The sequence below is a fragment of the Cetorhinus maximus genome, chromosome 16 (assembly GCF_964194155.1).
Source record: "Cetorhinus maximus chromosome 16, sCetMax3.hap1.1, whole genome shotgun sequence".
Classification (NCBI taxonomy): Eukaryota; Metazoa; Chordata; class Chondrichthyes; order Lamniformes; family Cetorhinidae; genus Cetorhinus; species Cetorhinus maximus.
In genome coordinates, this window is record NC_135894.1 from 72906092 (window position 1) to 72923180 (window position 17089).

At 42.4% G+C, this 17089-nt stretch overlaps 1 protein-coding gene across 1 annotated transcript in view; it reads right to left on the reverse strand.

Moving 5' to 3' along the window:
- Positions 1 to 14592: 14592 nt before the first annotated feature.
- LOC144691882 (NXPE family member 3-like) overlaps positions 14593 to 17089 on the reverse strand; it is a 67359-nt gene continuing 64862 nt past the window's right edge. Inside the window, exon 6 of the mRNA XM_078560459.1 lies at positions 14593 to 15146. Within this exon, the coding sequence (XP_078416585.1) occupies positions 14593 to 15146 (554 nt within the window). The remainder of the gene's footprint in view (positions 15147 to 17089) is intronic.

A 17089-nucleotide genomic window follows, 5' to 3' on the forward strand; every position in this document is an offset into this window, starting at 1 on the left:
GTTCGATCCACATTTTTAATGTTAAAAATAAAGTAAATAGGAAAATAATGCTGGGTTGGGCTCTGGCTCACTGCGACACTCTGGAGATAAAGCAGTTACTGAAAATGGATGGATGGAGTTGGGGAGCTACAATTAATGTCGATGGGAGCCGCCACTGGCTTAAGGGTCTTGCAATGAAGAATGCTGGTCTAGAGGGTCAGCTGTGGCTCAGTTGGTAGTACTCTTACGTCTGAGTCACAAGGTTCAGGGTTCAAGTCTGATTCCAGGGTATGAGTGCAAAAATCATAGCTAACACTCCAGTACAGTACTGAGGGAGTACTGCACAGTAGGTGGTGTTGTCATTGGGATGAGTTGTTAAACTGGGACTCAATCTGCCAGCTTGGGTAGGTGCAAAAGATCCCATGGCAATCTTTCAAAGAAGAACAGGGGAGTTATCCCCAGTATCCTGGCCAATATTCATCCCTTAATCAACATCACAGTCATTATCATAATGCTCTTTGCGGGAGTTTGCTGAGTGAAAAATTAGCTGCTGAATTTCCTATGTTAAGACAGTGACTACACTTCAAAGGAACTTCATTGGTTGTAAAGTGCTTTGGGACATCTGCTACATAAATGCAAGTCTTTCTTTTTTTCTTTTTAGACTCACGGGTAATGTGCTTGCATGGACGATGGGTGGCACTGCAAAACCTGCACTTACGCTTGGCCAGGTAGAATTATATCTTACGGAAAGAGTTCAAACAAATGTTATGGAAGTACAATACAATCTAAGTAATTAAGAAATTGCGTCTCTCGACTCAACATTACCATGGTATGTTGGTAGAGGTAGAGGGTGGTGAAGAAGATGGGTACCAGCAGCTTTTGCTGTTTGTTATATAAACTGTTGGATTTCATGTCAACTTGTTGCCAACCTTCACAGGCAGGTTTCCTGCAGAATGAACAGTGACTGAAATTCCGCGGTGGCTCCATGGAACAGACTGCCTTTGTTCATTCTTTTTCTTAGCTTATATTCTTATCCACTGTGAAGCTAACTGGTACCATTATAAAAATTCTACAAAGTCTTTGAGGTATTTTAATTCCGCCAATAGGAATCCTGGCAGTAGATGCTTGGATAATTAAAGGGTGCTAAAACAAGAGTGACTTAATTAATTGTGTTAAATAATTACTTTTTCACCCTTTTAAAAATGGGGTTTAGCTGACAGAAATGCAATCAATTTCTGACTGATACATCATTTATATTACAGAGCCTCTTCCAGTGGGAGCATTTACTCTATTTTTATAACCGCTAGCAATTTGCAGGCAGCCCCTTCTCAGACTTTGATTTTTGAGGGAAAATGGGTGAGTCAGCGCAAAAATTACAGCCCACATGCTGTGGGCAACACATTGCTATAATAAATTTAGAGAATGTTTAAAGAGAAATACAAACACCTAATTCTTAACTGATAGAACTATGTCATAAGATTTCACATTTTAAACAAAAACAAAATTTATTACAAATATAAAGAAAATTAAACAAAGCAAGCGCTACTATAGTTTATAATAACTTATAGTTTATAGTAACTTATGCTATGAACTCAGTTCTGCTTTTTCCTTCTGTGCCCCAAGAATTTGCTTGTAAATTACAATAATTTTAAAGGTTCATTTACTTCCTTAGGGATCGATCCACAAGGTATGCCACAGCTCTCTGGAATTCACTTTAACTCTCTTCGGTGTTCCATCTATTTTGAGGTAATATTTTACAGGGATCCTTCCATTAGCTTTTTGGATAAGCGACCCTCCAACTTTTATTTAATATCTCACAACTGTGGTTACCTCAGCTCTTTGCTCTAGTTGCCGACAGATACCCAACTGCTTTGTCATAGATTCCAAGTTAACTCTGCTGACTGCATCCTGCTATAAGACTCTTCCTCAGCTGCAAACTAGGAAAATCTTCCAGCCGCTTTTCCCCTCACAAAATCCAAACTGAACTTGAGCCCCAACTGCTTTCCACACAATGAATGATAAAGTTAGTACTTCCCCTGCTTAATGTGCAGGTTGGACTAACACCATCATCTTCTGTGGCTCTCTCAATTCAATGAGATGCAGTCTTCGCCAAGGCAAAACTGCAACTTCCTGCTTTCTGAGCAAAATACCTAGATAACTTAAAACAAAAGAATCTTCTACCCTAAAGTCCATCTCAATGACAATGTGGCATGCTTTGGAATGGTCTCCGACAGAAATGTAAATGAATTATTTTACCTTCAACACAACTCTTCAATTTTTTAACCCATATGAATCATTTATATTTCTAATGGATGCAATTGTCCTCTCTCCAGGTTCCCTGGGTCCACCAAAAAAAACCCCCAATGTTACAAAGCTGCTTTCAGCTTATTTTATTTATATAATGATGGGCATCCTGGCTCTACCAAGAGGTCCTGAGATGGGTCATCCATTTTTTAAGTTTCTCACTATGAACTCTGACCTTATTGCATAAACACAAGTTACCTTTTAACTGCAATTAACTCATGGCTTGATTTACATATACATTAGATGCATACCAGTTTCTTAATCAAATGATACCATTTATTGTACATTTAATATTTCAACCACCAACCTAAAAGTTATATTCCTAAAACCACAAGTTATCTTCTAAAACATATGAATTATGAACTAGATTTTCACAACAACATGCATTAGATGTTTCTCCCAGCGGAAACTCCGGAAAATTGGGAAAACAGTTTATGAGTAATTTGAGACATGACATTGGATGAGCATAGCCTGCTTGGGAGGAACAAGAGACTTTTTGGACCTATGGTTCCCAAAGCTTTACAACACTGGGATTTTACATGAGTATGTCAGTGTCTGTTGTAGACCGACTGATAGAGATTAATTGGAATGATTAACCAACCATTCCATAATTGCTTTATCATGCAATCTATAGTAAAGGGTGAACCAGATGGACAATGGTCTTTCTTCACCTAGCAATTCCTGTGTTCCTAACAAGAACTTTGGATGGAACAGCCTCGTTCACTTGTTCTGGCAAATCATCCTTTATTAGAGAGGTAGGGGTGAGACGATATCCAGAGATCTTTGATCCACAGGTGTAAGGTTTGCACTGCTTCCAATGGGCTGCGATTCTTGCTGCAGCTTATTCTAATTAGAAATGCAGAGAAATGTGGAGGAAGTTATCGATGGCAGGATTGTCATATCAGATGGTGTACATTGTTAATCTCGCCACTGCAAAAAAATCTGGGCCGATACTTTAAATTGAACTGCAGGGGTAGAACTAGGCAGAACTAGTATATGACAATTTAAGAATTCTACTTCTTCAGTCAAAGGGTATCAATGTGTGGAATGAACTTCTAGATCAAGTACTGGAAGGAAAACACGAGAATTATTTAAGTGGCATTTGCATGTTATAATGAGGAGACATTGGGCAGAATTTGAGTTCAGCATGTGGGCCCGGAAGCGGCTGGGAAACGGGCCGCTGCCTGCGATCAACCCCCGACCGGGATATCACACTGGCTGGCCAATTAACGGCTGGCCAGTGTGAAAGGTGCACTGAAGCGCTCAGCGCTGCTGGGCTGGGGGCGGGAGGAGGGTGAGCACTGAAGTCAGTGCGGGCACGGGGGAGTGCTCACAAATCTCCCTGAAGGCAGAGAGCTGCTTCAGGTAGCTGATGAATCCAAAAGCCATAAATAAAGATTTTTAACTGCTGAAAAAAATGCCCATGCATCAGGATCAGTTGCCTGAACATATGGCTGATATAAATTCTGTCCAAATGTGTTTATCTTTTTTAAAATTAATATTGGAAACCTCATCCCGCCCTTGGATGAGGTTTCCTCAAAAAAGCAAAGGCTGCCTGACTGATTTGCCCACCCGCCAACCATGACGTTGGACGGGTAATGAAAAATCACCGTTGATTACTGTGTTAATGGCCTTAATAGGCCTCTTAATTGCCTGTGGGTGCCGTCGACTGAAATATCGCGCGAGTGTGCAATGATGTTGGGATGTCGTCATGCGCTATTTCATGCTCGAGCGGGTTGGGCACGCCTGCATGCCAAGTGAAACATTCTGCCCGTCAGGTTTATAAGGTTTTTAACTCTTTAAGCTATGAGGTGGAAATGTAACATTTTCCTAAATAATTTTATTGATATTAAGACACAGCTCGTCAGATAAAGATGCTGCATAACCTCATTGATAGAATGCAACTAGAAACACTAGAAAAATCGGGAACCTGACGGGTTATTTCTTTGTTGACACTTTCTTTAACTGCTTCTTTTGTCTCCTAGAAATTGCTATTAAATGGCTGCTTTTATGCTCTTTTATTTCTATAGAACAGGCTGCTCTCTCCTCACAGTTTGAGAAGACAACTCTCTTTGTTATGCTATGCTTATCTTGTTATTAACCAATGTCTTTCAAAGTTTGTCCTTGAGGAAAACTACAAGCCAGCAATTATTTTGTAATTTTTTTCTCGATTCAACAGTTGGAAGCAATAATATCTCTGACATCTTTCCAACTTGTCCTAGTTTCTCAAAGGCCTCTGCTTCATGGTGTTTTGATAGAAATGATCCGCTCCTCAATACACCGTCGACCTCAAACCAGCCCCCCTGTAATTTTGCTTCAATTGTGATCGACTGCACATGGATTATGCTTCACTTGCTGTTCATGCTTTAATCCATCATGCTCTTTTACTAAAAGGTCTATTCCTTTATTCATCTCATGGTTCCCAGTTGACCAGCTTCCTGACAGTTGCTGTTCCATAGGATTTATGTTAGCTTTATGTAAGAGTAGACATCAATGTCCACATTCTGTGTTTCAAGAGCAGTATTTTAGTTTTTGGTAAAACCTGATATTAAAAGCCTGTGTTGAAAGCCCAAAATTCTTCAAAATGGATGGCCGAAAAGCTTTGCTCCTCTGTAATTATGTTGTGAGCGTTTCATCCATTCCTGGCTCACTTCTCTTCCTCCTTTACCTGCTGCTCCATGGTGACATTATACACCATCCTGGGGTCAGCTTCCACACTTATGGTGCTACCCAGCTCTACCCTTCTTCCACCTTTGTAATGTTTCATTGCTTATCTCATATCTCACATCCAGCTATTGGGGAAGACCAAAACCATTGTTACTCAACAACGGCACTAATGAGTATTCTTGCCACCAACCCCATATCCTTCTCCGTCTGCTTCAGGCTGAACATTTCTGTGAGTAGCCTTTTCCAAACTGAGCTGAGCTTTGACTCCATAGCCTCCCCATCACAAAGGACACTATTTTTAATTCTCCTGCCTCTGTGCTTACCTTTCCTCATCTGCTGCTGTAACCATCAATTATAGATTTGAGACCTCCCTTTAAGACCTCATCTGAGTCTGGGCCTTCAGCAGGTAAATGCTGACTGGAGAGAGGAGGCTGTTTTCCTTCTACTGCTGTTTCCTACCAACGCCTTTCACATGGCAGACCCTGGAAGTGGCAGTAAATAGGGTGGATGGCAGCAAAATTTTTCAGGGATCCATCCCCCAACCTTAAACACTGTTTTCATGTGATGGACAGGACAAGAAGAGGGTAAATCCCAATCAAAACAGTACGCCTCATTTTTTGAATGTTTCCTTGTTCTTTGATATCAGATGGCATTGTGAAGGAGAATTCCCCCTTTATCAAAGTACAGAAAAGAGTTGGACCATGAAATTTTTCCAAATTCATTTTAGGCTATGCTTGGATCATGCCAGCTATTACCCTTCAATGCTTATCACATTGGAGCTATGGGGTCAATGTGTGGGCATGGCATAGGGTCAAGCAGCTGAAACCGCTGATTGTGTGGTGCATCTAAGGTGCTAGATGCTGATAGGAAATGACTTATTTCCACCATTGGCAGGCTTCCCTGTGCCCTTGACCCTGCCAGTATTCCCTTGGGCCTTTAAAATATAAGCGTCTTCCATTTCCCCCGAATAATTCCTTCCTTCTGGGGCCCAGACCACTTGTTTCACTTGGGCCTTATGTGGACCTTTGTGGAGGCTAATGCAACTCCACTAACTAAGTGGGACAGTCACTCTGGTCCATGTTGTGGAGCAGACATGCAAGTTTCCAGCTGAGAAAATCCTTGCCCCAGTCTTGCCTGTGGCTCATGATTAGTCTTGTCAGAAGTTAAAAACTCTCGGAAACTGGGATTCCACTGCTGGTGGAATTTCAGCAATAAGGTGAAAAGAACTTGCTATTCAATATTAAATAATGAATTAATAATAACACTTTGTGAGTGTGAATAGAAACCGTGTCTAGAATTCTATAAAATTCTGTTGCTGTCAAGTATAAACATCAGTGAAGTTACTAATACAGTTGACATTAATTAAAATCAAATGATTTTATTTTCTCTATTCTTTGCATCATGTCCTTGATCAAAACAAAGGGCATCTTTCCGACTGGAGGTCGAGGTCTGATCCTCCCATTAGCTATGTTAGTCACCATTGCATTAAGATTGATGGACCGCACATTTCCTATCCTTCTTAATGGAAATAGACAAACAAAAACACAGAGATATTCACTTCTACAGACTACAGGGGCAATTGGTGTAATAGTATAGAGGTGTATCATACAAAACCTCATTTGACGACACTAAGATAAAAGCAAATTACTGCGGATGTTGGAAATCTGAAACAAGAACGAAAATTGTTGGAAAAACTCAGCAGATCTGACAGCATCTGTGGAGAGGAAGACAGAGTTAACGTTTCGAGAACCGTTCTGAAGAAGAGTCATACGGACTCGAAACGTTAACTCTGTCTTCCTCTCCACAGATGCTGTCAGACCTGCTGAGTTCTTCCAGCAATTTTTGTTTTTGTTTCTCATTTGACAACATCTGTTTTCCAAACAGAAGGGCTTGCATTCCATTAATTTACAGCTAGTGTGTAATGACAATCATCTTATCCTGCATGTGAATTGGCAATACCCCCCAATGATCCCTGGGGCCTTAAGACCGAGGTGACTCTCAGTGAAATGACTGCTGTGCTGGTGCTTTAGATAGGATAATGGAGTTAGTATAGAAATGGTGTGGATTGTGGCAGTAGCTACAAGCTTGAAAGGTCTGGTCTGTTCCTTCAAGGCATTCCCAGTCATGGGAAAAAAACAGAAGAGCTTTACAAACATTTGACCTTGAATAAATAGTGGCTGAATGTAAGAGCATTGCAAAATAGGGAAAGCACTTGAAACAGGCTACTTATGATGAGCCTACCCCACCCTGTCTTTGCCAGCTTTATATTCCTAATCTGCCTCCAACTTTGCCATATCCCACAGCCTCTCCTGCCTGTCTTTGTTGTTTGCAGAGTATCCTAGTTGTGTGGAGTTAGGATTTGCAATATTGGTATTCCTCCCCCTGTTGCAGTTCTCTCAATGGTTGGAAACAGTTCTTTTACCTGTGTGGGGAGGGAACACAATATGCTAAAGGAACATGACTGCTATGGAGTAACATGCCGGAAATACTCAGCAGGTCTGGCGGCATCTGTGGAGAGAAAAAAATTGAGTTTACATTTCAAGTTGATGATCTTTCAATCAGAATTCCAAAGGTATTGACTCCCTGTTTTTGTGGGAGTACCACCATGTGGGAGTACCTACACCACATGAACTAAAGCAGTTTGAGAAGGCAGCTCACGATCTCCATTTCAAGGGCAATTAGGGATGGGCAATAAACGTTGGCCTTGCCAGTGATGCTTGCATCCCACAAATGGATCAAAAAAAAAGAAACTCCTTAACATATGGAGCTCTCTCTGAAACTGGGACAACAGGGGCTACGTTACAGCAGGATTCTAACAGTGTTTTGTGGTCCTTAGCCTGTCTCACGTGAAGGGAAAGCTGAATTATCTTCTTCCAGTCACAACATCTTCTGGATCTTTGGGGAGGAACTGGAGGAACTTTTTGTTATTTATTAAATCTTATAATGCATTTCCATGACCTATAAAGTTCCCTTCCTCATTCAAGTGGCAGAATCTTATTACTGCGTCGTGAGCTTTGTCTGCCAGCTGGAGACCCAGCGAGAGAGCCATGCTGCCTCTTTTTGAGAAGGCCCGCCAAACCACAAGCCAGTCAGGCAGTGGTGAGGCCACTGTCTACCCATCTCCTGGAATCAAGATCCTGGAGGCAGAATTCTCGCCTACTGAGAGATGCCAGCCTCTGGCTGGCAGATCTTGTCCTCAGCAGCCCTGGCTGTGGCTGCAGGTAAAACACCTACTGGAGTCCTGGGATCGCAGAAGACCCAGGCCACAGGTAAGTAATGTGGGGGTGGGGGGGGGGGGGGGGGGGTCGCAGGGAGAGGAATTCGGGGGGTGGGGGTGGTCAGCAGCAAGAGCAGGGGGCTGGATCTCAGTTGACCCCACCCGCCTTCCCGATATTCAGTTCCTTGATTGGGCATTGTATGCCTATGATCAAGTGAACCCCTCCCCCCAGGAGGTGACAAGCTGGCCCCACAGTTTTAGTTGCCATTCACAGTAAAAGAATCACAAAAGTGAATATTAGTTCATGTGATTTCTAGAGCCCCGAAAGTCAAAGTCCTGTTTCCTTTATAGTCGAGTTCAGTTCAGATGAGTCCCTGGTTGGAGACAGTAGCACAGAAATCCTTGAAATGAATGATGGTGCAACACCATGGGATTTCTGTGCTTAGACCACTTGGCAGACGATGATCAAAGACTCTTAAAAATCAAACAGTCTTCAAGGAGTTGAGACACGGTGACAAGCTGCTTGGTCAGCTAGGAGTCCTGCTGGATGTCTTTTCGGCTGGTGTTAATTCAGCAGACTCCTCAGTTCTCAACTGAATATAGAGATTTCAAAATGGTCACTTGAGTCATATGACCTCCTTCCTCCACAATGATTTCGAAAGGGATGTTTATCTGGTGCCTGGGTCTGGCCTTTGTATTATGGCTTATAATGTCCCAGTCATTAGCCTCTGATAGAGTCACCACCACGTTGAGGATCTTGTTTCGGGAAGCCCTTGTCTGGGCAGACCCTGTGACTCGGCTAGAGGGGTAAGCTTATCAAGATGCCAATGACAGCCACTGTCCCCTCAATGGTCCCCTTTTGAATTGGTCCTGGACAGTCCCAGGAGTGAGATGGGTCTGTTAATAACTCTGCAGTTTCGATCTCTGAGAGTCCCCTGGTTAATGTCCTTACTCACACCCTTAATGGGGTGAGAGATTCCACAAGGTTGAAAGGGGAGATCTTTTGTTCTTTTAACTCTTGTTGGAAGCTTCCAGGACCCCTGTGAGTCATATAACCTGTAGCAGCCATCTTTTGGTTCAACAAAAGTCCATTTTAAAAATAGCAAAAAAGAATAAAGCTTGACGTACAGAGTTTTGATTTCTTTTCATGTCTTATTGACAACTGGCTGCCCACCTGGATTTTCAGATTGAAATGCCATTTGCACTTAACCAGGGGTAAATCTCAACTAGCCAGCTCCGCCCAAATCTTATTTAAAACACTGAAGTACACTGAAGCTTGGCTGATGATGCCACTGCCTGCTGAAAGTCCGATGAGGTGAGTTAGCATGTCACCCTAAAAATTAGAGCATTTCTCCCTACCAAATATAAATCCAAATTGTGTATAAGCTCAGAGATGGATATCAAATTGAGTAAAAAAAATACACTCGAATTTAGTTAAAGGTACTGAGGAGAATGGCTGCCGAAAATCCCTATGGGGAAATGAAATGAGCAGGTTATTTTAAAATATCAGTACACCTGCTACCATTTTGACCATCAAAGTGAATTTAGCATTTTAGTTCCCGGGCTACTCATGAGGTAATGGCAAAATGGTGGTGGAGCCTTCATAACTAAAGGAAGCGGAATTATATTTTGGACGGCTACCTTGTTAGGTGTTACTTATCTCCTCACTTTGAATGCTACATTATTCCTCTGAGTGTAGGCTAGTTTCTAACTTGATCTGAACTGATAAATTCACACTGTTGCAGCACAAATAGTAGGGAAGAACTAATTCAATTTGGATTCATTAAATTCAATGCACGGAGGTGACAGGGATCATAACAAATCCTGCTTTACAGCTGCAGCACATAATGTGTTGAACCCAAGTATAGCATAGATTTATCACATGTACAAATGCAGGAGCTGTAAGGAGTTTGTGTAGAACAAATAAAGCATCTATATAATTGACACTGATGCTGCAAAAGTCTCACTGTAGACATTTACATCACATAAGGATGTCCTTTGTGAGTATGCAATCATTTGCTGCTGCATCTATAAATATAATTAGTCAGGCCAGAGTTAGAGTAGAGTACAGCTTCGGGTGCTCTATTATCGAAAGGGCATTCAAGCTATAAATAGCATTCAGCATGGAATCACCAGAATTATTGTAGGGACAGGAAACTCAGAGTTTGAGATACTGGGGCTAATTCTGCTGGAGCAGAGAAGGCTAAGAGGATATTAATAGTGGGCATTGAAATTCTGAACAATTTTTATAGGATGACTAGGGAAAATCTATCTCAGCTGCTTATTTAAGATTGAATAGAGAGGAGAGATATGTTTCCCCTAGTGGAGAGGTCAATTACCAGGCGGGTCACAGATTTAAAGGTGATTGGTAGGAGGATTAGAGGGGACATGACACGAGGAAAAACCTCTTCACCCAGAGGGTGGTGGGTGTCAGGAATTCACTGCCTGGTTTGGTGGTGGAGGCAGAAACTCTCAACTCGCTTAAAAGGTACCTGGATCTGCACCTGAAGTGCTGTAATCTGCAAGGCTACGGACCAGGTGCTGGAAGATGGGATTAGAATGGGTGGCTAGTTTGTATTTTTTTCTTTTTCGGCCAGCACAGATACGATGGGCTGAATGGCCTCTTTCTGTGCCGTAACTTTTCTATGGTTCTATGGTTGGGGAGTCAATGTTGAGAAGTCATCATAACAGAGTAAGGAGAAACGTTTTTGCACAGCAGGTTGTTGGAGTATAGAATATTTTACTATAGGGAAATATTCAGGTAGAGACACATTTTTAAAGAAAAATTGGGGAAATATTTGAAGCAGAGAAAAAATATAGGACAATGGGAAGAGAGTGGTGCAGGAAAATTAATTTTAGTTTCCTGTATGATTGACTGATACTTAAAGCGCTTGTATCAATTTTAGAAACATAATAAATTCATAGAACAGAAGGAGGCCATTTAGCACAAGGTGTCAGTGTCAGCCAAGAAAGAGTTACCCAGCATAATCCCATTTTTCAGCTCTTGGACCATGGCCCTGTAGGGTCCAGCACTTTAAGTACATATATTTTTAAAATACGATGAGGATTGTGTCTTTCCCTTTCAGGCCATGAGTTCCAGATTCCCAGTCTCTAGGTGAAAAACATTTTCAACTCCTCTCTAATCCTTCTACGGATTACTTTAAAATTATGCTCCTGGTTATTGGCCCCTCTGCTAATGGATATAGGTCCTTCCTATCCTCTCTATCTAGGTACCTCATAATTTTATACACCTCAATTAAATCTCCGCTCAATCTCCTGTATTTAAAAAAAAATGCTATCTAACCCTCCCTCATAGCTAAAATTCTCCATTCGGGCAATATCAAACCAGCTGTCCTCAACCTCCCTGCTACCTCCTTGAAAAATTCAGTTTGTTAGCATGACCTTCCCTTAACAAATCCTTTCTGGCTGTCCTGGATTAATCCATGCTTTTCTGAATGATGATTTATACTACCTCTCAGAATTTTTCCAATAATTTTCTTACCGCTGAGGTTAGGCTGACTGGCCTGTAATCACTCTAGCTACCCCTTCTTCCCTTTTTAAACATTGGTACAATGTTAGTCGTCCTCAAGTTCTCTCGCACCATGCCTCTGGTCAAAGAGGAATGAAAAACTATGATCAGAGCCTTTACTATTTCTTCCCTTGCTGCCCTTGTAAGCCTGGGATGCATTTTATCTGGACCTAGTCATTTATTCACTTTCAAGGTTTCTAGACTCCTTAATATTTCTACCCTCATTATGTTTATTCCATCCAATATTTCACACTCCTCCTCAACTATAATGTCTGCTTTGCATCCCTCTTTCATGAAAACACACAAAATATTCATTAAGATGTATGCCTACCTCTTCCACCTCTTTAGACAAGTCACCTTTTTCACCTCTGATCTGTCCTACTTTTTCCTTAGTTAGCCTTTTGTTCTTTATGCATTTGGTAACTTGAGTATTGCTGATAAAAAGATACTGTCAAAGCTTTTCGCCTTGCACTCATCAGGACAATCGCAAGAATACCAACGTCAAGGGAAGCAACAACTTTATACTGTATGAGAGTGCTGATTGGTTGGCAAGTGGACACCATGGCAACACCTCTACCAGTGTCCATTTGCCAACCAATCAGCACTTTCTTCTCATACAGTATAAAGTTGTTGCTTCCCCTGACGGTGGCATTCTTGCGATTGTTCTGATGAGTGCAAGGCAAAAAGCTTCGTCAAAATGTCCTTTTTCAGCAATACTTTATTCATTTATAAAACATCTTTGGGTTTTCCCTGACTTGTCAATGTTTTCTCATGTCGTTTCTTTGTTTGCCTAATTTCTTCTTGAAAAAGGGACACTTAAGAATCAGGCAGTCCATTGTCATGAAAATGGAAACAGATAGATATATCAGGTTGGGAGCACATTGCCTGTCTATTAGCATTTGAACTGCTCCTATCTCCCAACATTGGGTATGGAGTGGTTAATATCAAGACCCATTTTTCTGATTTCTCCGTAGGTTACAAACAGCCTTGATATTACCCTAGCTCCTTCCATTACATCATCAGTCACATTCTTCTTTGTCTGTGTCCTGATGTATTATCTTATCCAGATGGTGCCAAACCCAACTTTTAAATAATGTGACCACTTTATCTTACACACTGCACATTTAACCAGGAACCCATTGGATGGATCTTAAGCTTTAGTTACTCATCACTTTTATTAGACATCTTTACTTCCCTATAAAAATTAGAATGAATCAAACTCAACAACAAATTACAAATAAAGTTATGAAGAAATATACAGAAGTGATAAATCCAGTAACAGCAAGGGAAAAAAGACATTTATTGCGCAAACTAAATCAGAAATAATGATAATTTAATATTGTGCAGTATAAGTCAACCAAATTCTGTCATTGTGAAGGGAAGTCATTGTAATGATATTGTGTCAGGCTGAAAGAAAGAGTATTTGCTCCCCTCAGGCTAGATTTCTCTCCAGACAGGGATCTCAAATAAAAATTGTTCTGTTTCATGATTTAATGGAGAAAATAATTCTCATCTAATGCTTCATTGACAGAGTGGATGTTGTTTGCAGTTCAGCAGCAAGCATGATGATGTTAAAAGTGTAAGCTTGGAAGTTCATCGATTTAATAATAGTTAAAAAATAAAGCACAAGTGCTTTCAGTCCTAATTCAGAGTGAGTATGCAGATTTGTAATGAAGACATCCATTCTTGAATTATTCTCAACACTGGTGACCATCAGTGATTGTTATAAAAACCCATCTGGTTCATTAATGCCCTTTAGGGAAGAAATTCTGCTGTCCTTACTTGGTCTGGCCTACACATGACTCCAGACCCACAGCAATGTGGTTGATTCTTAAATGCCCTCAAAAATGTCCTAGGGCGATTAGGGATGGGCAACAAATGCTGGCCTTGCCTGAGATGCTCACATTCCATGAAAGAATAAATAAATTAAAAAATCAGGAAACAGGACTATCTTCGCATAACAGGTGGTTTTTTAAAGTACCACAATCAACTAGGTAACAATTAAAAATATATATTCACCTGAATGTGGAGCCGAGGAGCAGGAGTGCTCACCCTGACTCCAAATTCAAAAAATGTGGGCTGCTGCTGACCATCACTTCCCATCCCCTCTGACATCACTACTGCCTTCCCCAACCCTTCCCTGCTCATCATGACCAAACCTTCACTTCAGCCAATGTCAGTCACCTCCTGGGCACTGACACCCTCTTCCCCCACTCAGTCAGTTCTACCCTCCCCCCTAATCCACCTGTCCACTACTACCCTCTTGTCCCACTGTCCATGCCAGCCTCTCCCCCATCTGGTCACCACTACCCTCACCCCTCCACCCTGCCATCCAGCACCAATCTCTCCCCAATTCAGTTACCATTACACCCGCCTCGCCCATTGCTATACTCCCCCTCATTCGTCCTCACTACGCCCACCCCGTTACGGTTACCCTCCCACCTCTCAGCCACTTCTACATCTTGAGCTGATTGCATTGGCACCGCAACTGCCCAATCTCCCATTCTACTCTGTCAGCGGGCTGTGCACAGTTTGCTTGCTCAGCAGTAATGAGGCTGGTGGCCAGTATCGGGTGTGCCTTGGGCCTTACCATTCTGGTCCTGTGATGGAAGCCTGCAAGGCCAGAAATAGGTGCACCAAATTTCTAGACTGGTGTATTAATGTTAGAGACTGTGGTTCTGGTTGTCCAAAGATATTAAATTTGACATCTTTTCCTTGGAATTTTTAATATTCAGTGGATGATTAGGAAAGCTTCTGTGGAAATAACTGCCATGTATATTAATATCAGGCAGTTCCATACACCTTAGCATTCTGATGGCATTGTTAGTTTTCATAGCATTTTCAACATTAGTATTAAGACTGTAATAACTTGATTGGAACATATCTAAAACTATATTTAACCCTTTTGCAAAGGACACACATATGAAAGAAACACATCTACTTCATTCTTTATAATCACTGGCTTGGGGTGTATATTATGTGGCTGGTAATGTGCTATTGTCATCTCCCAGGCATCCACAAATGCAACGTTGATGCCTTCAAACATCTTCCTCATCACTAAATCTAGTTGATAGGAATACCAGTCACTGTTGTAGAGACTGACGTCCCGTGGAAGGGCCTGGACATTGGCAGTCTTTATTACAACCAGTGTGTCTGGACTCCTGTCCAGCAATCGTAGAATTGACCTGCGGATGTTCTGGAGCCTTCGAATGTACGGTTCAACTGGAAAAGTGTTGAAATGACACCATATGGTGAAGGCTATAATGGTGCTCTTTCCTCCTTTAATCTCATCCAGTTTATTTGCAATGAATGGTAGATCCTGATTCAAAATGGGGCTGATTCGGATCGGTGTGCCATGGGCATAATATTCCATGCTGATATTGTTTGCCACATCCACAGAGAGGTAAGGGTTGATAACTATATTCTTGACATCGTTCAACTTTCTAAGACCTAAAACAGAAAATAATCATATCAACAAGATTATTTTTTTATTTTGCAGCTAAGTACTGACAAGTTTGAATCAGGGACACATAAGCAAGAAATTCATTCGTGTAGCACACTACTTGTGGCAGTGCTGTGCAGGCTTAGTGTGTTTCCCTGGGGATAGGCAGCACTGTAGCTGTTATCTGTACTGCCTATGGGGTGTTTTTCATTAATATGGTCGCAGGCAGCACTGCCCTTTGCATGCACCCAAACACATTGAAATTGCACTCCTAACATCACTCAGTCTAACTGGCTGATGCCAGGTGATGCCACCATCCTAAATTTGGGCAATGCTTATGCTGTGCACTCCTGAGAAAAGCAGCATGAAGCAGACAAGATGGGCCTTGCAGTTGCTTTATTTAAAGGGCTATGCAACTTTATTGCAGCTAAGTAAAATTTATGGAATTGTTTTTATCCAAAAGTGTCTGAAAGGAGCCTGGACTGTGCTTGGAGCAATTTACCAGTAAAGGAGCAGGTGACCTGTCCTCACAAAGAATGCAATAGCTATGGGACAGAGATAATGGGCGGAATTGTCCCAGATTTGCACTAAGTGCAGTTGCGTGCGGGTGAAATGATGTTTTACACCACCAGCTGCAATGGTGGCTTTTCACACTGTAGCATTCTAAACCTGCCATATTATTTATGTATTCCTGGGATACGCGCTGTTTCAATGGCGGGCGGGCTGTGATTCGCCTACCTCACAGCTTCATCACGCCAGGCACCACATTTAAAGTACAACTGCACTCAGTGCTTCCAGCCCAGGACTGCAGTGAAGAAGACATGGCCCCGAAAGGCAAGATGACTAAAGCCCTTGAGCACCTATTGGACGCTGTGGGGGCCCACTGTGATGTCCTCTACCCCTGTTCTGGCTGCAGGAGTGGCAGCTACATTACCACTCTGACTTGGTAGGCGATGGCAGTGGTGATCAGTGCCAATGTTGCACAGAAGAGGTTGGCCATTCGGTGCAGATAGAGAATGAATGATCTCATCCATGCACTTAGGTATGGCAACCTTTTCATCACTCTAAACTCTCACACTCAAGCCCATCAAACATTCACTGGCATCTCACTCACTGCCAGCTCAAGGGACATCACCACCCATTCTCACACACACCCTCACATGTCCATCTGGCTTCATCTCCTCTGGAGACTGCCTCCTCAGCCCTCACCATCTTGAGGCCACTTGCACAGATCAACATGGAACACCACAAACACCCTAGGATATACTCTCCTTCCCCAATACAGCTCTCGTCCTGCAGCCTCTTCCCTTGCCTGCGTCCACTTCTCCCCTTTCCCCGACCAAGACCTTGCCCTGCTGCCATTGAAGAGCCACCTACATATGGCTGATCTGGTAGATAGGGACCTGCTGTAAGCCCCCCTAAAAGTGATGTGGTGCTGTCTGTGAAGCCTGATGCTGATGACTGCGAGTGCTGACCGAAGCAAGGTAAGCAAACAAACCTTGAAGTCCCCAGCGACATGCAGCCTCCCGACTGCATGCTTTATATAAGCTGTTGTGAAACGCGTTGGCGTGTTTTCATGCCATCGTGTGCGGATGATGCAGCAGGGGGAGGATGAGTCCAGCAGGCTGGCCTTATAATGATATGCTGATGTATTAGAATGAGGTTCCCGACGTCCAATGGCGGGGAACGCAGCCCCACCACCAGCGAGCGGAACAGACGATCATAAACCGATTTCACGATGTGGAACCGATTTTTGGCCTTCTTGCCATGTTGTCCGCTCATGCCTGATGCTGGTGGGCATAGGAGGTCCCAATCAATGCCTCTGATTCTGCAGCTCAACAGGGATATAGAGCAGAGGCTGTACAGAAGCTCTTTGCCATTACAAATGTGTGGGTCACAAGCTCATGGCGAGACGGAAATTCATCTTCAGCCATGGCGATAAACGGGAGGC